The sequence below is a fragment of the Schistocerca piceifrons genome, chromosome 6 (assembly GCF_021461385.2).
Source record: "Schistocerca piceifrons isolate TAMUIC-IGC-003096 chromosome 6, iqSchPice1.1, whole genome shotgun sequence".
In the NCBI taxonomy this organism is placed as follows: Eukaryota; Metazoa; Arthropoda; class Insecta; order Orthoptera; family Acrididae; genus Schistocerca; species Schistocerca piceifrons.
Window position 1 is genome coordinate 401,044,560 of NC_060143.1, and position 24,914 is coordinate 401,069,473.

At 42.3% G+C, this 24,914-nt stretch overlaps 1 protein-coding gene across 1 annotated transcript in view; it reads left to right on the forward strand.

The window, feature by feature from the left end:
- LOC124802752 (28S ribosomal protein S24, mitochondrial) overlaps positions 1-17,372 on the forward strand; it is a 35,586-nt gene extending 18,214 nt beyond the window's left edge. The window contains exon 3 of the mRNA XM_047263738.1: positions 17,037-17,372. Coding sequence (XP_047119694.1) covers positions 17,037-17,326 — 290 coding nt within the window. The 3' untranslated portion in view covers positions 17,327-17,372. The remainder of the gene's footprint in view (positions 1-17,036) is intronic.
- Positions 17,373-24,914: the final 7,542 nt, after the last annotated feature.

Below are 24,914 nucleotides of genomic sequence, written 5' to 3' on the forward strand. Positions count from 1 at the left end.
GGGGGGGGGGGGGGCAGCAAGTTACCTTGTTACCTTAGGTTTAGGCCAGGGATGTTACCAGAGTGTTGTAGGGATAGCTCCCATCTGTGTAGCTCAGAAAAGGTGGTGGTGGTGGTGGTGGTGGTGGTGGTGGTGGTGGTGGTGGCGGGGAGGGGAGGGGAGGGGAGGGGAGGGGAGGATCCAGATGGCTCGAGTTGTGAAGTAGCCATTGAAATCTTGCATGTTGTGCTCTGATGCATGTTGTGCTACCGGATGGTCCACCTTGTTTATGGCAACAGTTTGGCGATGGCCTTTCATCCCAGTTGACAGCTAATTGGTTGTCATACCACTATAAAATGCTGTGCAGTGATTGCAGCAGAGCCAGTATATAACGTGACTGCTTTCACGGGTGGCCTGGCCACTGGTGGGGTAGAATAAGCAGTGATGGAAGTGGAGTAAGTGCTGCTGGGTGGGTGTATTGGGCAGGTCTTGAATCTGGGTCTTCCACAAGGGTATGATCCCTGTGGTAGGGGATTGGGGATGGGAGGGGCATAGGGATGGACTAGGATTTTATGAAGGTTGGATGGGCAGCAGAACACCACTTCAGGAGGGGATGGAAGTATCTTGGGTAGGACTTATTTCTTTATGCAGTGCATAAAGCCACTCTTTTTTCTTGTGCACTTCTATTGTCACAGTGTTCTTCCCATTTAGTTAAGTTGAATTTATTTTACCCCAGAGCTAAATTGCATGCATCACTAACTGTGTTAGCCTATGTAGGCCTAGTTTCTTAAAGTAACTTCCACTTCTCCCAATCCCAGTTTCTGTTAAGCAGTTGTGGTGTGAATGGCTGCATTTTCCAAAGTATAAAGCTCCTGACTGGGGTCATAAAATCTTTAATAAGCCAAAGATGCACACTGCTGTTGTGAGACATTTCTTTGTGTTCCATTACTAGCAGCTGCAGTGGTAATTGTGGTGCAACTACTTTCTACAATATATCATTTGGCAGACTTCTGAATTTCTAGTTGCTCCATTTCAGATTTCTTATTTTGCTACAGTGTAGTGTGGGGTTCGAAGTGGCTTTTCTAAAATTGGACTCGATCATTTTCCTCATCTCATATTGCCTGCATCTTCAGCAGTCTCCACTTGGAAATGCAATAGGGTGTCTAGAGTAGCTCAGGAAAAGTTTCGCTGAAAATATGACAGATTCTTGGAGTATTAATGTATCTTTAATGTTGATATTTCTCCTTGCTCTCCATATCCTGTGCTACTCCACCTTCAAAAATTCTGTCATGCTGTGAGACACAACAGCATGGCCAAAATGAAACAAATTTTTCTGCTACATACAAGTGAATAGCAGTTGGGAAAGTAGGGACAAACATAGAAACCATCCAGGTACTGAAACGCCAGCCGTAGTGGCCAAGCGGTTCTAGGCACTACAGCCTGGAATCTCGCGATGGCTACAGTCGCAGGTTCGAATCCTGCCTCGGGCATGGATGTGGGTGATGTCCTTAAGTTAGTTAGGTTTCAGTAGTTCTAAGTTCTAGGGGACTCATGACCTTCGAAGTTAAGTCCCCTAGTGCTCAGAGCCATTTGAACCATTTTGAGGTACTGAAACAACAATATGTTGTTGACAATATGTATTAACACAATAGGAGAGTGCCTGCTACACTTTTCTTATAAGGAGGAGGACTCTAGTATACAGCAAAATGGATGCTTTGTCATGTGCACAAGTCGTGGCCTGCTGCAGTGACCCCTTGTGGTTGGGCTGCACAGGTGCTATTGGCCGAATATTCTAAGTGTAATGCACCAGGGGCCTGGTGCCACACCACATATTCAAGTACTACGTGCAGAGTTACAGCACCTTTCCCCTTTTGGGCAAAGGCTGCTCTCTCACCACAAAGTACCATAAGAGAAGACTGGTAACAAGGGCACAGGTTGTATGCTTGCGTCCAATTCCTGGATATGTTGGAACTGTGGTGATGGTGAAAGCACTGGCTGTTTGGTTGGGAATGCTGGGAATCCAGGTGTTGAAACATGCGAAGTCTCTGCCGCAGCCAGTGGTGGTGAATCATTGTAGGAAGGCCCAACAGCAGGCGCTGGGGGGGGGGGGGGGCTAGATCCTAGAGGAGAGGTAGAAGGTGGCAACATACGCAAGGAGAACCGGTCTGCCCCGCAGCATGGATGCTCCGTGAGGCCAGGACAGACACTAAGTTAGGAGATGGAGGTGGCAGTGGACTGCAGCCTCATCGCAGTGCAAGGCTACAACAGGTTGTGGTTTCGTGTCACCAGCCCATCACTGGTGCACACAATACAGAGATGACAGCCTTGGCAACTGTGGACCATGGACAGAATCCACTTCAGTCAGCTGTTAAACCCCAGCCCAGACTGTGGAGCCAGGAGCAAACCGTGATGAGGACTGAGCCGGTGAGTTTTGGAGGGGTGGTATGAACGTATGCAGGAGGTTGCGGAGAATGTTGGCCAGACTCTGAATCTCACTTGCATTATTCTGTATGAACTCGAGAAGCATGTTAGGATATCAAAATGTGGACTGTTGTCATAGGCATATAAGGCAGTCCTTGAATGGAAAAAATGTTGGAGCAAGCCAGAATCATAAGTGCAGCTGACGTCAAAGGACTAATGTATGGAAATTAAACCTGGGTGCGTGTAGCTCTTGCATGACTGTGGCTTCTGGCAGCTGAAGAGTCTTCCCTTTTCATAATACTGTTACAATTATGATTCCACTTGATCACACAAAGCCACTGGAATAGGGTGTGCAAGGAAAAAATGCGGACATGCCATAGCTTCCAGGGTAATGTAGGCTGCAAAATTAGTGGCACAACTTAACCCATCAGAGAAAAGAGACGAGAACTCGGAACACAGTGATTCCAACTGCTAGTAAGGGACCAAGTCAGAAACGAGGTGACCTGTATCTGAAATGGAAAAACCAAAACATTGACATCATCTACACCAGACACATTATCGCTGCCCACATCATCAACTAACAAAACAGTCAAGGAACAAACCACAGATTTATACATAGTGGGAGCTGTAAATTGACCCAAATTTGAAATATGCTGCTTGTTGTAACTCGCCAAACATGAGTCACTGGAGACATCACTGGAGATCCACATAAGTTTATAAATTCAGTAAGTCATGACTGCGCCCTTGTCCAGTTGTAGTCTGAGCGTTTTGCTCATCAAATCACACATCAGCAAACAATTTGATTCCTAACCACTAGACGGACAGTTAACATCCATGTTCATGTTCGAAGAAGGGGGTTGGGAATGACATGCAGATGCTGTATGTCCATCACTACAGTTGTTGCAAGTTGTCCAGTGCTTAGGAAATGTGGCCCTGTCTTGTTGTTGTTGGATCTGTCACTCTGCAGTGTGGCGCACAAAGTTTCAATTTGATCAGCAGCCACACGGAGACGTTGAAGAACTGAGAAATATTTATTGGTTCAGCCAAAAACAGATTCTCACACTATAATGTGTTGACGTGACTCCCTGTCAGAGTCATCCGAATGATGGTGTAACAGACTGTAGAATCAGGATAGGAAAGATGATGTATTGTGCCTGAGGCTGTGGAGTTCACCCACCCAAACCTGGCAGGACTGGCGGGGCTGTTCATGACAATGATAGAACTCCACACACTGCACTGACGTGTGTGCATTTACAGTGGTAATTTGACAACAAGTTAAACATTTTGTTGAAAGAAAGAGATGCAGGTTCCAGGAGTGGGACTAACTGGCACAACTGGCAGATCCGAGGAGAAATCCCAGAAAGAAACATGTTTCCATCAGTGACATGAACAGTGAGGGAGTGTTGCCAAAGCCATTTCTCGTAAGACTCCCCATCTTCGGGTGCATTTTCATAAGGGGGATTGGAGGACTGCCTCCGTGGACAGAAGAACTGAAGGATGAACAAAGTAGATTGAGCACATGGAACTGAATGACACACTGGTAGCCAGTTGTCGTACTGTAAGACATAAACAGCAAAAGACCACAATGAGCCAAACTTTATTCTTCTACATACAAGCAAACAATAGATGAGAATGTAGAGACAAACATAGAAACAATTCAGGTACTAATACAAGCAGATGCTGACAATAAGTACGATCACAGAGAGAGAGTGAGTGAGTGAGCGAGCGAGCGAGCATGCTGCAGTGTGCTTATAAAGGGGAGGGGTCCTCTAGAATGTTCAGATGATGCTGTGCCTTGTGCACAAGTCCTGTGGCCCCACCGTAGGTGGCCTCTGGTGGCTGGTCTGCGCAGATGCCATTGGCATAATATTAAAAATGTAGCACACTGGCAATCCTGTGCCGCGACGCATTATTATGTACAGAGGTAGAGCAGAAATGATTCCTTAGTTCCAAGGTGAGAAAGTGCCACCATAGTCACTCTTTGATTCATGTTTATGCTAGCCCTCAGATGAAGTGACATTGCCCATATCTACAGTGTGGAGATGTAGATCGAGATTGTAGAATCTCAATGGCATTTGATACATACCATTTACACCTTTAGAAGAATATGCCTAATACATGCTCCAGTATTCATTGTGGTATGGTATGGAAGCAAACAGGCACCGAATATCTTCACTGCCACATACAGGTAAGAATTCAGGGTCCCTTCAACAGTTAGAGATTGGAATCACTATTGTTTTCATATTAAATACCTCTCCACACCAGGGTTCCAAGTGCTGGAGAATTACGGCTCTCAAGAATGGCTGCTTCCTGCGATCTTTCATAAGGTCATCTATGGACAAGCTGGTGTCTGGGCTCACCACTGAACACCATTGAATGTGCTAGTTGGTTCTGACTCTACGGTCTACAAGTCTCTGTAGTCTGTGGTTTGATATTGGCAGTAAATGACACATGGCAACTCGAGATATCAACTTGGCTATTAGAAAACTGTTGCTAACTGTAGACACTCTGCCTCTAACCTCTGTCCAGATTTCAGCTGTTTTCATCTGTCAGCAGAGCCAACTGAACAAAGCTAAGACCTTCTCGTGGTGTAGTCATTCCAGAAGGACCTGTGTGTAGTCTTCTTGTCATATCGTCCCCGTGAGTCAGTCTCTGCAGTCAGTGCACAACGGCCCTCATGTGTCCTTATGGTGTGCTGATAGTAGAGATGGGCAATTAAAGAAGAAGAAGAAGAAGAAGAAGAACATACCAAAAAGCTTTTTTTAACAATATGTACACTTATACACTTAATAATTCAGATATACATATCTTTGAAGTGCTGTAGGTCATTTTGGTGCTAAGTTATATGCAATGACAGTAACGCTCTTAGTACAAAAAATTGTCTTGAGTGCAAATACAATGCGTTACATCTCTGACAGGTAGAAATACTTAATTGTGTCACGGCTATGTTGACATAATTTCTCTCAGCAGTTTCCTGCATTAAAGTTGACATTATTCTTTAGATACTGATTCTGGGCAAGGCTCTGCATGGGGCTGCTTAAAAATACATGCTGACCAGAGTCACAGGAAGTGAAATCATGAATTCAGCATTCTCTGGTGGCATGTATGCGTAGAACCCCTAATCACTGACAGTAGGCGATGGAAGCACAAATCAGCGGCACTCTGGTGGGAAGTTGATGCATAGGTGTGAGGGGTGCGGCATGCCAAGTGTGGTCGACGAAGAAGCCATTCATACTGCAGCTTAAGCCATCAACCTTCCTTGAAGTCAAAAAGTTAGCAATACACTGCATGTTCTTTTGTAATATTAACCTGAAATGTTGTACTAATGCTACACACACCATATAGCCATCATTTACTTACACCAGTCTCGATACGTGCCAATGTTTTTTTTTTTTTGTTTTTTTTTTTGTTTTTTTTTTACTGAAAATTAGCTCACATAAGGATGGAATTTTAATCTGTTTATCTCACAGGCATGGAAATATTGGAATATAAGGTTGGTAGCGTTCATGCTATTTGTGTATGGTGCAAAAATCAGGTGAATTTAATGTACACATTTGTGTACAACAGGTCCTTAATGGTGTAGAATAGGAAACGTAACCTAAAATTTGCCTCAGATGTATTTGCATGGCGATGGTAGTTATGTGTGGTATTTTTATCAGTAATTTCAATACTCTGAAAGCTATAATTGTGTGAATCTTTTTGTAGTGCCTATCGTGACTCAGCATCTCTGCTATATGGTGAGTACCAACTTTCCTTCTCAATATTATTACATTCCCTCCAGGATTTTCCACAGAGAGACAACACCAGACAGTATATTTTACTATGTAGTTCACTGACTGCTCGCAAGAGAGCAGCAGCTGCTGGAGCATGGCTAAAATAAACCTACACAAATGTGCACAGTGAGTTTTGATGCACCTGACATTTCTTGTCAGCGAATATTAGTGAACAAACTTTATGTACACAATTGTGACCACCAGGTCTGAAAGGGTTAAGGATGCATCTACTATTTTCATCATCCTATGACAGCAATGACACCCCAATCAGAGAGGTTCATATGGATTTCTGGCCTTGGTCAGACCATCGAGCAGCCTGGTGTAAGTAACACCACAAGATGAATTCAGTGTGTAATTGGGACTTGATTATGGACATAATTGAAAATGGTGACGTTTCTGACATTAGTTTGAGTGGAGATGAGGATGGCAGTGTACCACTTGTTGAAAGGCAAGCTCCACAAATAGTGAAACGTGTTGGAGCAGATAAAGTGGGAGTGAATGATGTGTGTAGAAACACCATATTTGAAGATGAAGATGACTGAGACGTGGTGGATGCTGAAATGAACTTTTCATGCAATGAAAACAACCCAGAATTGAGTAACCTGTGCGACAACATAATGGTGACACCTAAAGAATCAATAAAATGGAAATTCAAGCCTCTAAGTACCATGGCAGAAACATACAAAGCTCCAAATTTTGAAGAATCTGTCTTGTGTTCTCCAATACAATACTTCAAAAGATATATACCAGCTGATTTGTTCACTAGCATGACAGCACATACTAATATTTATGCATTCCAACAAGGCAAATCCTCATTCAAGCAGACAACTCAAGAACTAGAGGCGCTATTTGGTTTGCATATACTGACTGGCGCTTTGAAATTTCCCAGATTACGAATGTATTGGGATACAAGCGTGAAGGTAAATGTGGTTTGGAAAAACATGTCACGATACAGATCTTTAAAATTACGAACAAATTTACACTTGGTGAACAATCTGGAGAAGCCACCTGAAAATAAAGATAAACTTTGCAAAGTCAGGCCAATTTACACAGCCATTCAAAGTCGCTGCAGTGAACTTCCTATAGAAGAGAATGTTTGTGTGGATGAAGGAATTATCCCTTTCACTGGGAAGTTTTCTCCAAAGCAGTATGTCAAGGGGAAACAAGTTCATGGGGAATCAAAGTCTTCATGTTGTGTGGAAAGAGTGGAATAGGGCATGATTTCCTTTTGTATCAAGGTGATACAACTGAACTAAATACCACATGCTGTAAAAAATTTGGATTAGGTCCTGCTGTTGTTTTAGGATTTTCTGTTCCACTCTCAAAAGGTAAAGGTCATAAATTACACTTTTCATCTTATCATCTGTTTCAAGTTCTGAAATCTCAAGGCATCAATGCACGAGGTACTGTCCGTCAAAACAGATTTGGAAAGAACTTGCCTTTTTTAGATGATAAAACAATAATGAAACAAACCAGAGGTTACCGTGAAGAAATCACTGGTGCTGATGACATTACCATGTGTAAGTGGTTAGACAACTGGCCAGTTGTATTGTGTTCAAACTTTGTTGGTAAAGGCTCAGTGGATGAAGTATAGCGATGGGACAAAAAGCACCAGAAATATGTGAAAGTAGAAAGACCTGAAATAGTGAGAAGATATAATCATGCAATGGGTGGTGTGGAGCTATTTGATCAATTGATAAGCTACTACAAAGTTTTCATCAGATCTTGAAAATGGCCTTTGCGTATGACTTTTCACACTGTTGACTTTGCCATCGTGCAAAGTTGGTTGGAATACAGACGAGATGCAGACAACCTGTCTATCCCAAAGAAGAAGCAAATGGACCTTCTTTCCTTTCGTATCAGGGCAGCAGATGGATTGACACTGTGCCAAAAGAAAGTGACTGGAAAGAAGAGGGGGCATCCGTATGATGAAGGACTGGCTTCAGACATGAGAGTCATACAAAGAAAAAGAGGAGAATTACGACCAGCTACAGAGATACAGGTTGATTCCATTTCCAAAATTTACAGGACGTTCAAGAGTTCAGTGCAGAAAATGTAAAGTACATTTGTGTCTCCAAAAGGACAGAAATTGTTTTTTGCAGTTTCATACTAAACTTTAAAATCAAGTGTTGACCATTGTTGTTTAAACAAGAATGTAATATGGAATTATTTTTATTGTTTCCTCTGTTTTAAAGTGAAGTAAAGAGTGGCATAATTGATCCGTGCCGTTAACCTCCTTAATGTATGACATGAAGCTCGACACCTGATGAACACATTTGTGTACATTAAATATCTAGAAAAGTAGAGATCATACGAAATTTTTTCTTAGAAAAATGTTGCCAGGAGACTCACTGGAATGTAAAAATGATGTCAGACTTTTTTTTTTTTTTTTTACAAGTAAATAAAAAATCAGGTCGGAAAGGGTTAATGCCCATACGCTCACTTTTGATAGAGTGGTGCTTCCGTCCAAGATCAAAGCAGGCCCTGAAGTTATCACAGTCCGACCGTACATTTTGAACCCATTGTGCTGCTACCAGTTAATTATTTCGCCCACTCGAATGTCTTGGGAGCACCCAGCCAAATGTGTAATCTGTGGTAGGGATGCACCCGAGGGCGATCGTCTGCCTCCTTCTCAACACCGTATCAACTATCAACTGCGATGGCAACCATGCCACCCCCTCTCGAGATTGTTCCATGTATGTCGTTGAGTCGGCTATCAAGGAGATCTGGGTAAAGGAAAAAGTGCCTTAACTGGTCATTCGCAAGTTATTGGCTAGTATCAAACCCTGAATTCTACTGTCTGGCACTTGCAGTACTGTTCTTGCTACATCTCATTCAATGAAGGACATGGCCACGCACACATGCAACCTCAAATTCAGCACTCGGGTTGTGAAATCGCCCAGTGTCATGATAACATCACAGTCTCCTTGTCCAGCTATGCAACAAGCCACAAAACATTCACTTTAGGGGGTGAAGTCACCTGTTACACAACTGGCAAGCCAGAAAGGACAGAAGGAATAGTCTTGTGAAGACTTCCTTCATCCCTCCATCCAACAAACATCTGAGTCTTCCTCTGCCAACCGGAAAGAATCCAACAAGTCAAACAAAGGCAAACGGTCTTCTCCTTCATCAAATTGGAGATCCTCTTCAATGCTGTCACCACGCTATACCCTCGCCCAGCCGACCTCTGTGTCGCTGGAGCGCACCGCCAACCATATCCGTATACCAACAGAGGGAGAATGCTGATGCCTCTGTAGATATCATGGAGCAGGATTCCATGCTCTGCCCTTAGAAGCAGTGAGCCTTCAGAAAATGGCACTTGGCAGTCACCGAGATGACAACCCTGCATTTTTTTCCCTCCCCCTTTCTCCTCATCATGACTTCCTCCAATGGAATGTTCATGGTCTTAGATCCAAAAAAGAGAAATAATGTCTGCCTCCAGGAAACAAAATTGTATCCTCACGGCCACTTTGACCTCCTGCATTTCATTCTGGTCCGCTTTGACCTTTCCCCTGAGGACAGCATTCCATCTCCCGGGGGAGACATGCTTCTCAACTGGAAAATGACTTTCATAGTCAGACCATCTCCCTGACTACCCAGATTGAAGCTGTTGCAGTCCCCATTTTCCTTCCTCACTTCACCTTTTCAATTTTTATTGTTTACATTCCTCCATCATTCGGCGTCACCAGAGCAGACTTCTTCCAGCTTGTTGGGCAACTCCCTCACCCCTTTCTGCTGCTCGGTGACTTTCATGCGCACCATCCCCTTTGGGGTTCTCCCAGAACTTGTGCAAGAGGTGCCCTTTTGGCTGACCTTCTTAACCAACTTAACCTCTTCTGCTTTAACACAGAAGCACCCATGTTCCTTTCAAACGCCTTGCACACCTCTTCTTATTTGGACCTATCCTTCTGCATAGCCCAGCTTGTCCATCATCGTGAGTGGACCATTCTCTCTGGTGCATACTCGACCACCATTTCCCATGTGCTGTCTGTTTGCTGACTCCTACCTCACCTACGTGCACACACAAATGTCACCTACATGCACACGCAAATGGCAGCTTACTAAGGCCGACTGGAGACTTTACTCCTCCCTGGCAACCTTCAATGAACACCATTTCCCCAGTTGTAATGACCAGGTAGAATATCTTACAAACGTTCCTTACCACTGCAGAACATTCCATTCCGTGCATTTCCTCTTTACCTCACGGTGTCCTGGCCCCTTGGTGGACTGAGGCATGCCGTAATGCAATTCGCGTGAGGAGATGTGCTCTCCTCATTTTTAATCATCATCCTCATCCTATGATGGCAAACTGCATACATGATAAACAGTTAGTGCATAGTGTAGTTGTGTTCTTCGAGATAGCAAAAAAGGTAGCTGGAGTTCATTCATTAGTTCTTTTAACAGATTATGTCATGTGGGCCATCTCTGATGGCTCTCTGGGACCAAGTTCCATTCCCCAATTTCTAGCCTGACAGTGGCATAGGAAGCTTGGATGATACCCTTCTCTTCTCAGCATAGCGAGTGCTACAATGCCACCTGTACTGTAAGGGAGCATGGATCATGCTCTCACGTCATCCCAGTCTTCTGCCCCGGGGCCAGACAATGTTAACATTCAGGTGTTGCCGCACATTTCTCTTGGTGACAAGCACTTCTGCTTCATACGTTACCCAGATGCTGGTGTGAAGCCACCATTATACCCACACCTAAGCCTGGTAAGGACAAATGCGTTTCTTCTAGCTGCTACCCCATTTCTCTCACCAGCTGTGTTTGCAAGGTGATGGAATGTATGATTCTTGCCCAGCCGGTATGGTTGCTCAAATCTCGCAATTTACTAACCACTGCACCGTTTGGATTTCGACCTCTCCGTTCTGCAGTTGACCATCTCGTCACTTTGTCTACCATGCGATGAATGGTTTTCTGTGGAAATCCCAGACTGTGGCCATGTTTTCGATTTGGAGAAAGGCTGCGACACCTGCTGGAGGACTGGTATCCTCTGTACTCTCTACACATGCGCCTTCCATGGCCAACTGCCCTGTTCCCTTCACGAATTTTTAAAAGATCAAGTTTTCAGTGTACATGAGGGTTCTGCATTGTCAGACACCTCCATCCAGGAAAACTGTGCCTCAGGGTCCCATTCTGGGCGTCGTCTTCGTAGATATCGCCATTAACCCTATAATGGCCTGTCTCCCTCCAAGCATCTCGGACTCCCTTTTCGGTGGTGATTTTTGCAATCTATTGTAGTTCTTCACGTTGCCTTGATTGTCCTTGCTTGTGGAGCGTTGACGGGGGCTTTTGCTTTTCAATTGACCAAGCATTTTTTATGAGTTTCTGGTGCCACAATTTGTTCCTTCCACCATTGTTACATCTTTGGCCTGTTGCTCTTCCGTTTGTTGAATCTATAAAATTGATTTGACTCAGTTTCAGTAGGAAACTTCCTTGGTCACCCCCTCCCCCTCCCCAAACGTCTTACCTGGCAGCCTTCTGTATGTGGTCCCTTAATGTTCTGTGTGTCCTCAGTGGTACTTCCTGGGGAGCAGAACGTACTACCCTCCTCCGTTTGTACCAGTCAACTGTCCATTCTTAATTCGACTGAGTGTTTTGTTTAAGCATCTGCAAGTCTGTCCCTCTTACACCCTCTTAATACCATCCATTATCAGGGCATCCATTGGGCACTGAGAATCTGTATGAAGAAGCTGTTGAACAACTGCTGCCCTACCGCCATGACTTTCTCCTTGGCAGATGTGCATGCTGGTTGTCCGGCCGTGCCTCCTTCTTCAATGAGTCCTTTGACCACCAGTATGGGGCGCATCTCTCTTCTCTGTTACCTGCTGGAATTCACTTTTGGCTATTGCTTCAGTGGCTTAACCTGCCACTTTCCCAATGGGTGTGAACCCTTCCCCAACTTGGCTTCATATGCCAGCCAGTGTTCACTTTGGACTTCACTCTCCTTCTAAGGACACTACTCCAGTCTTGCTCTATCACTGTAAGGTTCTTGCCCCTCGCATGAAACTTCACGATAATGCCTTTGCGTACATTGATGGCTCTCGGACTGACCGTGGTGTCGGGTGTGCCTTCATCGATGTCACAGATGCTTTTTGGTATCAGTTTCCAGTCCACTGTTCAGTATTTACAGCGGAGCTCTTTGCCCTGTATCAGGCCATGCGATACATCTGGTGACACAGGCTTTTAAATTGTCATTTGCTCCAACTCTCTGTGTCATTCAGAGCCTCTGTATGCTGTACACTGTCCCCCCTTTAGTGCAATGGGTCCAGGAAAGCTATCACTTGCTCACTCTTGATGGAGCTCCTGTGATGCGTATGTGGGTCCATGGTCATGCTGGTCTGGCAGGCAGTGAGGCCGCTGACACTGCTGCCAAGGCTGCAGTCCTAGAACCTCGGCCTGCTAGTTCTTCCATTCCCTGAGATGACCTCAATAGCACACCTTAATTTAGGACATCCTAGGCCAGGTATGGAACTTATATACCATTTAGGTAATCTCTGTGCTACAGACGACACACACATTGAAGGTGACCATCCATCCCCCTTTTTTTTCATGACAATAAATATTTTTCTAGCTCTGTCCTGAATTTTTTCAAAAGTAATTTGGGACACCTATTTGTCCCGGATTTAACAATTATGAAACCATTTATCCTGAATTGTATGTTCATTTCACCTGTATCTGCATGCTCTTACTGAAAGGGTATTTTCCCAAATGAGGAGTTTATGGCGCAGTGACAAAACAGTTTGTTGTAGAAACTAAAAAAGCAATGTTAGTGACCACTGGGAATTATTATGAAGCTTGAGTTGAATGTTTTTGTAAGGCTGATGAAGAATAGAGACACACTGAAGAAAATTTACTGCACTGATAAATATTGTATACCTGCCTGCACTCCTACATCTTAGAAGGTACTAATAAAATATAAATTAATGTACTGTTTGTAGCAAATTAAAGTGATAGTTTGCATTTATTACATTCAGTTCGGACTTCTTTGTAATATCAAAATTATTTAATGTGTCCCAAACTTGACTTTAGAAAATATGGTCCCCCTTCACACAATGAACTCTATTAAGTGACTACTAGAACCTTATGTATGTATGAACATTATACCACAAACTGCACTTTTCTACATATCCCCATTTCTGAAATACATGTGTTAAAAGCTGTAAAGACAATTTTGGAACACCTTGTATTTTCCATACTTCTGTACTGAGACAATGAGAAACCACCGACAATGGTCAATTGCACAGACTGCAATGTCGCCCCATGCGCCATTCAGTTGAATTTCTTAAATGTCATTTGCCTTCTACTTACTGAGTTGTATAAAACTCATTTCGTTTACATTCATTTTCTGTACGGCAAATTAGTACTGTGTCTGAATATGAACATCTCTGTAAGGCATTTTAACAAATCCTTGTTAATCTCGCGTATGATTCATGTTAGCTGATCGGTAGGTGGTGCACGGTTGCTGCCATTGTTAGCACTGAAACACAAGTGAGGAAATACCCCCCCCCCCCCCCCCCCCCCTCTCATGTTTCCACTTCCCATGGCATGTCGTGACCATTGGCCAACTTATGTCTACAGAATTTTTGTGTCCAGGAAAATAATGATTTGACCCGCTCCAGGCGTTTTCAAAGTTTTTGTGTGGGGTTAGCAATTTAAGTGATGGTAGGCGTATCAGAATGATATGTCAGGCTAGTTAATTATGTGTTAATGGCACCTGGAACAATTTAATCCACAACAGTATAAGAATCAGTTTTAAATGATGAAAAGAAAAATTATTCCATTCAGCTCATAATTAAATGAACACGTATACTGCTTATGTTAACTTTGGCATACTCCTGAGATACTTCACTTACAACCACCCAGTGTCAGTACACTGTAGCACTGCTTTAGTTCAGCTGATTAAAGTATTGCAGGCTGGTTTCATTCAGAATAATGAATGAATAGCTAGATCATGTAAAACACTACAAGTAGTTTCAGTTAAAAGAATGAGTACGTGGTTCAACCGACGGAAGAACTACAGACTTGTTTTCACTTGAAAAGAAGGCATGAATATTTCAGTCAATACACAAAGTTACAATGATGTTGAATCTTTTCAGTCAGTTGTTCCCACTGTCTGTTATCACTCAAAAAAAAAAATCCAATCAACAGATAAAACTATAACTGACTGACATGATAATTTTCATTTGGTTGCTCTCACAAACTGGTCTCACTCAAAACAACGAATGACTTGTCTAGCTGATATGAGTGACCTGCTGTTCCTTTCTAACCTTTCCCGATGTATACCCTTTCCTCCGAGAGGAAGGAATTACTATTTCGAAAAACTATGATTAGTGCTCTCTTAACACAAAAAAAGAAAGATGCACCATGAAAGAATTATCCAAATGGGATGAAATTCATTAGATGTGTGCACATATACAGACAATCAAATGATGAGAATTTCAGAAAAATTTGATGGTCATTTGTTTGTCTGAACATGTAAATCACATCTACTGTTCAGTCTTGTTTGGGTAATTCCTTTGTGATGGTTTTTAGTAATTTTTGATTTTATTTTTTAAATTGTATTTCGACAATTAAGTGTGTGTGTGTGTGTGTGTGTGTGTGTGTGTGTGTGTGTGTGTGTGTCAGTAACTTGGCCAAATATTTAAATTTTCCTCTTTTTTTTTTGATAACACCTAATATTTCTCCAGTCGCATTCAATAATTTGACACCTATGTTTTTTATGGAACTAGTTATTTCTTAGTTTTATTTTGTGCTTTTGTCAGTAGTGGAGCACCATTTGTGATGTTGTTCTCACAAGTTCAGTTGATACCGTGCATTGTCGTAAGTTCTGGAGGGGGGGGGGGGGGGAATTAATCTATCTTCTTACAATTGGTAATTTTTGGTTTGAACTAAGCAATACCCCAAAGGGTTATGGAAATACATCCCAGCAATTGTTGCAGTAATACTGCGGATTAAGTGCAGTCTTCTAAATTAATTCAAATGTGACAGATTTTATTCGATTTGTGGGAGAGAAAACCTTGCAGTTTGATGTATTTTGGAAACTGCATAGTTTTTGGCATTTTATGCCTTTCTGTGTGAAGACTACACTTGTCCCCAATTTTCAAGTTTAGTACATGTTGCATATTGATGGATGCCAAATAATATGAAACTACGGTTATACCATTGGTAGGCAAGTTAGGACATGTGTGAGAAAAAAAATGGGAAGTTTTGTACCTTTGCATGGAGAGAAAGATAGAGATCACATAATTTGCACTTTTATTGCCACTTATCTTTGAAGCAGTGATACAAAACCTTCCATGTGGCACGAGTGTAAGAATTCCTCAGTTTCTCTCTCTATCACAGCAGTCACCTTATTATTGCTGGTGAAATGTAGTCCATCCAATGGTTCCTTTGGTTCTTGAAAGGTGAAGAAATTGCTATATCTTGTAAGAGGGATGTGGTAAGATTTCGTAGCTTAGGTGTGAATAAAGAGTCATGCATGATAATTCCTCAAGTGATGTGAGTGGGAACATTGTCGTGCAGGAGACAAACATCTTTCATAAGTATTAGTCACCTCTTCTGCTTGCTCAGACTGTGAATTGGTCAGATGATTCTGATAATAGTGCACCACAATGGTCTCATTTCTCTGGCTTAGTCAGTGAGGATGACTCCTTCATAATACCAAAAGGCAGATAGCATAAATCTTCCTAGAAGAAGATTGTTTCTTTGGGGAGGTGAATCTATGTTATATCAAAGGTTTGTTTCTTTCTTTCGTTAAAGGTTCTTAATGGTGGACCCAGCAGGTCATTGCTTATGTTATTGACACTGAGCCTACTCTAAATCTGACCCCTCTGACATTGGTTGGTAACGCACGTGCTGGTCAATACCAAAGCTTCCACCTATGTAATGAAGCATGATTACTCTAGTGGACATGGCCTTCTGCTTTAAGTGCATCTTCCAGATCTGTGTGATCTTGGTGAAAGTCTTTTGCACCTTTTCAGTTTCATATGCTGCTGTTGTTATCTTCCTTTGTGGAATTATTTCATAGATTTCCACTGCAAATGCAAATGATGAATTACTGCATATGCAGCTATGTTGCTGAACACCGTAGCAATCTGGGGTTTTTTAGCCACCAATGTGTCTCCAAAAGACACAACTTGGAAGGAATTGCTGCAGCAACAGAATAACAAACTGTGGTTCCAATGCATATAAGCAAAAAGAAATGTGCATACTAATTGCATAATATGAATGCAGCATCTGTTTATAGTAGCTTAATATATCCTTAGTAGTGTAATGAGTAAATGAAGAACTTTAGCAGTCATATTTTCTGAAAACAGTAGTTTGTTTAGAAACTGAGAATAAATGTAGGTTTTTATGACAGTATACTACTGTATTGATAATGTTGTGTGGACAAGACTAGGTAGTGCAGTCGTAAGAGATGGGACTCAGTTTTTTGTTTATGGCCATGAAAATCCCCATCCAGCCACACTGTTTTCCATGATTGCTTCTGAGTCATTTAAAGGCAAAATGCTAGGATGATTACTTTGAAAGGGTGCAATCTATTTCCTTCCCAGCTTGACTGTGTAGTCCATCTCCAATGACATCTTGGTCACTGACACGTTAAATCATAGTTTTCATTGCTTATTTGTAACACTGCAATTGATGTTAATTAATTGTTTCATAATAACATTCTTGTACTTTAGTATTCCTCATAGATGGTTACCATGAAAATTAAATAAATATCTTTGGCAGTTTACATTGATTAATTACTGTATTGATTTTTCCTGTTTGGCACTTCAGTGTGTCAATACAAAAGAAACATAGAATTTCATTGAAAAAGTAATGGAACACTATATTTATATGGAATTTTCTTCTGTGCAGCAAGCTTACTTGGAGGATTGCGTCCAGCAGAAACAGTTGTTGAAGATATGTTTATTCGAAGATTTGTGACTGGAACATGGCATAGTCTCTTTGTATCGGAAGTGATTATAAAACGACAACACAATTTGATTCGGATTGCTGGCATAGTACGTCAAGCAATTAGTCCTAGGAAGATGTACTTCCTTATTGGCTACACAGAGGAACTGCTAAGTTACTGGTTACAGTGCCCTGTAAAATTAGAACTGCAGTCAGTTGCTGATGCTAAAGACGTTGTACACAAATATATTTAAGCAGCATTGTGTGTGTTCGATAATAAAATTTTCATATTGTCAGTAATTTACTAATAAACCACCTCATTGTCTCAAACTTAGTGTGAGTCATTGGTAGGGTGATGTGAAACTGTCAAGTGTTAAGTTTTCTCCATTATGCATGAAAGACAAATTTTTGACTTGATAACGTTTATTACTGTGGCAACTAAGATTCAGCTCTTATTTGACAGCAATCAGTAACAGTTAAATATCAACAGTAAGTATAATGCTAAAAGGAAGCAAGACTTACACAATACCTTACCCACCATAGTAAAGCACAGGACAAGGTGAAGTATGCAACTGTAAGGATATTAGTCCATTTATGCAGAAATCTGATTAGCTTGACATAACAAAAATTATTTGAAGAAACCTGAGCAGAATGTTGTTCAAAACTGTGCCTGAACACTAGGGGTCATCCCTATATCGTCAGCATGGTGTGGCCAATGCCATACCTGTGGAGGGTACTTAAAGATTTGGAGAGTGAGCTGTTTGTGGAACCACACACCCAAGAAACGGGTCTCTTGGGCAAATCCTGTAACTCTCTAACAAATAAAGGGCTGACACTGTTGCTCTCAAACACTTCACCTTTTATGGATTTTATTGGCTACTATGTCTCATCTGCACGTAATATTCCTTGGAAAGGCCTCCATTATAGTTTTGTGATCAATTGTTTCTTCATAGACTGTGTATCTGCACGTTTAATTGGTTACTCTCAGTTTCGTATTATGCAATTGTACAGGCATTCCACACAGACTTGTTTCAGTAGAGGTTGGGTAATCTCACTGTTACTTTATTTGCTTGTCTTTTAAGTAAGTTCACAATAAATGAGTTGAACACTGATACAATGTTTGTTTGTGTGCGGGGAGGGGGAGGGGGGGGAGAAGAGAGAGAGAGAGAGAGAGAGAGAGAGAGAGAGAGAGAGAGAGAGAGAGAGAGAGGGGGGGGGGGGGAAGGAGGAGGGGGTTTCACAGGCAGTTTACTGTGTGACTCTCTGCAATGTTAAGCCTTGTAGCTGCTGAGTGGGGCAGTGGTCCACAGCAGCTGTGCCTCGCGCATCCCACAGCTGCCGCAGTCAAACTTGCTGTGTGGCTTTCATATGGCGGAGAGGTCTACCGCCTCATGACAAAGGGATTTTGAAGCGCTCTGCTCAAACAGGTGAGATGATGGTGCTGCTGTTTGTGCATGGCAAAAATGAACAACAAAATATGTCTTGACCTGATAGAGCTCTTTAAAGTAGAAGTGTTGTGGAACCCATGAACAAAATCTATCGCAACAAAAATACGCATGAAGATGCATGGAAAGATGTTAGCGGTAAATAGAGATGCCAATTGAAGAACTGAAAGAAAACTTATCCATTTCCTACAGAAGAGAGAAGTCCCAAATCAAGAACAATTGCAAGTCAGGTTTTGGTATGTACACATTTATTGTATTTCTAGAGTGTATACAGCTAGTATTATTTGCAGTTACATAATTGTGAAAATACACTTATAAGCACTGCAAACATATTTCTTCTACAAACTATTTACCCGAATTCAGTGAACATGGAATTTTTCCATCCAAACCTTTCTACACATCTGTGGGTACTTGTCTAAGTAATCTGTATAAAACCACCCAATAAAAGTTTGAATTCTATGCAGTTTTGTTGTTACAGTGTTTCATTACACGTACCTTCATATATTACTTCAGAGCCTCGATAATCGCATCACAAACCTCGTGCTCTATTTGTGATATAATTTGTTTGGAGACATGGAAAAGGTATAGCTAGCTTTAATAGGAGTCTCATGTGGGTAAGAATATCAAAGTAACTGTGAACCTCTCCCTCACAGTAATAACTACTCGAAACTGGGTGTTTATTTTTATTAATTTTGCTTTGATTATTTTGTTTAATTGTTCAAAATTATGTAACAACCACCAAGCAACATCAACATTTTTAATTTTTTTCTCCCACCAATTTGAAAGTCATGTGTTGCGAAATTCTGTTTCCATAGCTTATTCTTTGGGGCTACAACACTTCCATCTGCCATGCTCTTTTGATTTCATTGTTCACAATGTTAGACATCATTATGAAGGCAGCAGCTGCACATGAATTGTTCGTGGTGTCTTGCATGCACTGATTAACCAACAATCAGCAGTGAACATCCACCAAGGAGTGAAGTCACATATCGACTGAGCCTGACTGCCATATGTGAACATACACAGATTTGCCAACGCTTGAACTGTTACAGGTGGCACCTGTGCTCAATGAACAAGCAGCTTTATTTAGAATTAAGTTCATTTATCATCATCTGACAGCAGGTAGGTTTAAAGACAGTTGTATAAAAAGACAGCATGTGGCCGTGGAAGCACTAGGAATATTGCCTAATGTATTGACTGTGCAACATGCTAATACATTGCGTATAATAACGACCTTTGTGTGTGGTATATGGAATAACCAACATTTCCAGGATTGTGTCTGCACAGTTATGCAATTTGAATAAAAAAGTGGTAAAACAATTATGATTAGAATTGAAAAGAATAAGATAGTGTTTCACTTTAACCATTATCACAGATTGATAACTGTTTAATTATTTGATGTAGAAAGGAGGAAGGTAAGGGAACATAAAAGGTAAAGTATGAAAGAAGAATCGGTTAAAATCAAAGTATTGTAGGAAGTACCACATGAGACACCACATAGGGAGATCATCTAGTAAATGAGGCAGATTAGGCTCTGAGATGGGGTTGTGTAGAAAAACACAAAATTGGAATTTCTTTTGTCACTTTTCCTCTCATTGAGTAATGTTTGATTTGCCTGTAGCATTAGTGTTTTTTCTTTATAACCATTTCATTATTATGGTTATGAAAACTTATTTGATAACAAGAGTTTTCTCGAAATTTTAGAATCTGATGTACACATCTAGCCTCACTTGGAAGTGAATCCTACCAAAAATGCTTCTACTTCTGTTATATTTCCAGCAAGAAATTTCTAAAGGACAGGCTGATGACATTGATGAATGTATAAGTATCAGTCGTTTGCCATCTTACATAGAACTGATCAAATACTTGGGATAGTGCAGTAGAAAGATTTGGATAACAGCTCCTAGTGCTGATGCTGTCTCTGATGTTTCGTTCATTATTCTTGGTCTTCCTAAAAATTTTGCATGTGGTTCAAAATGGCAGTAACTTAGGGAGATCTTCAGGACACATAATCAGATTAGTTTTGTTTTCATTGTATGTAAAATTCTGCCGACAATGGAAGGCATGAAATTAGATTGTTTGTGGCTGGTGCTGTTGTGCACAGTAAAGTATCATTGTGAAACATCTCTAAGAAAATTTAAAACTCATTCTGCATGATTTCTTTTTGATGCAATAATAGTGAATAGTATTAAATTTGAATAACTGTGCACACTTAGAAAAAAGTCAGTCTGGCCATATGTTCTGAAGCCGATGTGCTGCTACCAGTGTCATCATTACAGTTATACTCGAATGTCCTGTCGAAACCTGGTCAAGTGTGTAATCTGTGGTAGAGATGCTCACTAGGAAGATGGTCCGCTTCCTTCTCCCCACTGCATCAGTTGCAATGTCAACCATGCAGCCTTCTTCCGAGGTTGCCCCGTGTATCTCGATGAGTGGGTTGTCCAGCAGATCCAGGTGAAGGAAAAGGTGCCTTATCCTATTGCTCGCAAGTTGTTGGATAGCCAGAAACCCTACGTTTTACCATCTCACACTTACAGTACTGTTCTTGCTACATCTCGCTCCATGAAGGACATGGCGAGGCACACATACACTCTCAAATCCAGCACAGCAGTTCTAAGATCTCCCAGTGTCACAGTAAAATTCCCATCTCCTTCTCCTCCAGCTGTGCAACAAATCACCAAACTTTCACCTCACAAGCCAAAGTCACCTGCTACACCACCAGATGGCTGGAAAGGACAAAAGGAATACTCCCACTATGACTTCTAATGTCCCTCCAGCCAACAAACATCTGAATCTTCCTCTGCCAACCAGAATGAATCCAAGAAGGCAAACAAAGGCAAACAGTCTTCTCCTTCACCAACTCGGAGATCCTCTTCAATGCTGTCACCACGCTATAGCATCACCCGGCCAACCTCCGTGTCGCCGGAGCGCACTGCCAACCATTTTTCTGCCCTGGGCTGCAGACTGACAGAGGGAGAATGCTGATGCCTCTGTAGATGTCATGGAGCAGGATTCTCCACCCTTCACCCTCTGCCCTCGGAAGCAGTGAGCCTTCAAAGACTGGCACTCGGCAGTCGCTGAGGTGACACCCCTCCATTTTTTTCCCTCCCCCTATTTTCTTCTCGTGACTCTCCTCCAATGGAATGTACATGGCCGTAGATCCAAGAAAAGGATAAAGTATGTCTTCTTTTGGAATCACAGTTTCAACATGTCCTCTGTCTCCAGGAAACAAAATTGTGTCCTCAAGGCCACTTTGATCCCCTGCATTTCATTCCGGTTTGCTTTGACCTTACCCCTGAGGATGGCATTCCATCTTCAGGGGAGACATGCTGCTCAACTGGAATGACTTTCATAGTCAGAGCATTTCCCTGACTACCCAGCTTAAACCTGTTGCAGTCCCCATTTTCCTTCCTCACTTCACCTTTTCACTTTGTACTATTCACATCTCTCCTTCATTTGGTGTGACCAGGGCTGATTTCATCCAGCTCTTTGGGCAACTACCTCACCCTTTTCTGCTGCACAGTGACCTTTATGTGCACTGTCCCCTTTGGGGTTCTCCCAGAACCTGTCCAAGAGGTGCCCTCTTGGCTGATCTTCTGTTCCTTTCAGACTCCATTCACACCTACTCCTATTTGGACCACTCCTGCACTGCCCAGCTTGCCCATCATCTTGAGTGGTCCATTCTCTCTGACACATACCTGAACGACAGTTTGTGTGCTGTCCGTTTGCGGACTCAACCCCACCTATGTGCACACCTAAATCAAAATTTTCTAAGGCCAACTGGAGACTTAACCCCTCCCTGGCGACCTTTGATGAACAACATTTCCCCACCTGTGATGACCAGATAGAATACTCATATCTTACAAACATTATCCTTGGTGCTGCGGAACGTTCCATTCTTTGCACTTCATTTTTACCTCACCATGTCCTGTTCCCTTGGTGGACTGAGGCAAGCTGTGACAATTTGGGGGCGGAGATGTGCTCTCCACATTTTTAACTGTCATCCTACAATGGCAAACTGCATTCATTATAAACAGTTGTTTGCTCAGTACCATTGCATTCTTTGGGATAGCAGAAAAGCTAGCTGGATGTAATTTAATAGTTCTTTTGACAGTTCCTCTCCCTCTTCCATCATGTGGGCCAACCTCTAGATATGGGCCAAGGTCCATTACCCAACTTCCGGCCTCACTGTAGCAGATGATATAGTGGATGCCTTCCTCCATTGGAAAAGAGTGGATGAGGCTCGGGTGCCACCCTTGTCTTCACAGAATCGTGACTGCTACAGTGCTGCTTTTACTATGAGGGAGCTAGATCATGCTTTCACTTCATCCCTATCCTCCATTCCAGGGCCAGACGATGTTAACATTCAGATGTTCCAGAAATGTTCTTCTGCAAGCAAGCACTTTCTCCTTCATGTGTACAATCACACCTTGGCAGAGGGCAGGTTTTCCAGATGCTGGCATGAAGCCACTGTCATACCCATACCTAAACCTGGTAAGTACAAACACCTTCATTGTAGCTACTGCCCCATTTCTGTCACCAGCTGTGCGTGCAAGGTGATACAACGTATGATACATGCCTGGCTGGTATGGTGGCTTGAGTCCCGCAATTTTCTGTCCATTGCACAATGTGGATTTAGGGCACACTGTTCAGCAGTTGACCATCTTGTCACTTTGTCAACCCATGTCATTAATGGTTTTCTGCAGAAATATCAGACTGTGGCAGTGTTTTATGGTTTGGAGAAAAAAATCCTGCAACACCTGGTGGAGGACTGGTATCCTCCGTACTACCTACATGTGGGTCTTTGATGGTCGACTGCCCTGTTTCCTTCATTGAATTAAAAAAAAAAAACCCAGAGCTTTTCAATGTATGTGAGGGTTCTACCTTGTCGGACACCTTCATCTGGTGTGCCTCAGGGTTCCGTTCTGAGAGTCGTCATCTTTGCTATTGCCATTAACCATAAAATGGCCTGCCTCCCATTGGACATTTCCAGCTCACTTTTCATTGACGATTTTGCCCTTTTTTTTTTTTTCTTTTTTTTTCCAGTTCTCTGTGGACTTGTCTCATTGAGCGACATCTTCAGCAATGTCTCGATCATCTTTACTCATCGAGCATAGACAATGGCTTTTGGTTTTCCACTGATAAATCTGTCTGTATGAATTTTTAGTGGCGCAGTTGGTTTCTTCCACTGTCTTTACATTGTGGGCCTGTTCATATTCCGTTCATTGAAACTATGAAATTTCTGGGGCTCATGTTCAATTGTCCTCCGATTGTGACTTTCTCCTTAGCAGATATGCATGTTGTTCGTCTGCCATGTGTGGCCACCCACCCTACGCCTCCTTCTTTGACAATTCCTTATGCGGCATGTGCCTTTTCTCTGTTACCTCCTGGAGTTCTGGGACTTCACTCACTTGCTAAGGACACTTCTCCAGCTTTGATCTATTGCTGTAATTTTCTCAACCTACGCACAGAACTTCGAGATAATGCCTTTGCTCCCACTGATTGCTCTCGGACTAACTGTGGTGTCGGGTGTGCCTTTGTCATTGGCACCGATGCCTTTTGGTATCTGCTTTTGGACCACTGCTCAGTATTTAGAGTGGAGCTCTGTGCCTTGTATGAGGCCTGCAGTAAATCCGGTGACACAGACTTTTAAATCGTGTTATTTGTGCTGACTCTCTCAGTGCCATTCAGACCATCTGTGTGCTGTACACTGTCCAACCCTTAGTGCAAAGGATCCAGGGAAGCTTTCACTTGCTCACTCTTGATGGAGCTGCTGTGATGTGTATGTGGGTCCTTGGTTATGCTGGTCTGATGGGCAATGAGGTCACTGACACTGCTGCCAAGGCTGCAGTCCGTGTACCTTGACCCACTAGATCTCTCATTTCCTCGAATGATGTCTGTGTTGCTCTCTGTCAGCAGGTGGTGTCACTTTGGCATCACAACTGGTCTTCCCTCCATTCGAGCAATCTCTGGGGATTTAAACCTCTTCCAGTGGCTTGGCTGATCTCCTTTTGACCCACTCGCTGTGAGGATGCCGCTGTCAACCACGTTTAGCAATATGGCGAAGAACATTTAATCTTTAGTTTAGGACCTTCATTGTCTCTGTGGAGTTTGGACCTTTCTCTGAGTCAGTGTTTGTAGCTGCCTTTCCTTCCATTGATTGGGCTTAATGTGTAGTCGTTTTTAACCTCTTTCTCATCTTTGTGTTCTACCATTCTGACATGGGTGTGTATGACCCTAGTTGTTTTTGTGCCCCAAAACAAAACAAAAAGAAATTTGTGTTTCAATATTGTAAAGAGTTTTATTAATTTATTCTGTAAGAACTGCCAGTGTGGATTGTGCAATTAATTTGCTGCTGTGGGTAGAACAGACCTCCGTGTTTTTGACATGTTGCCAT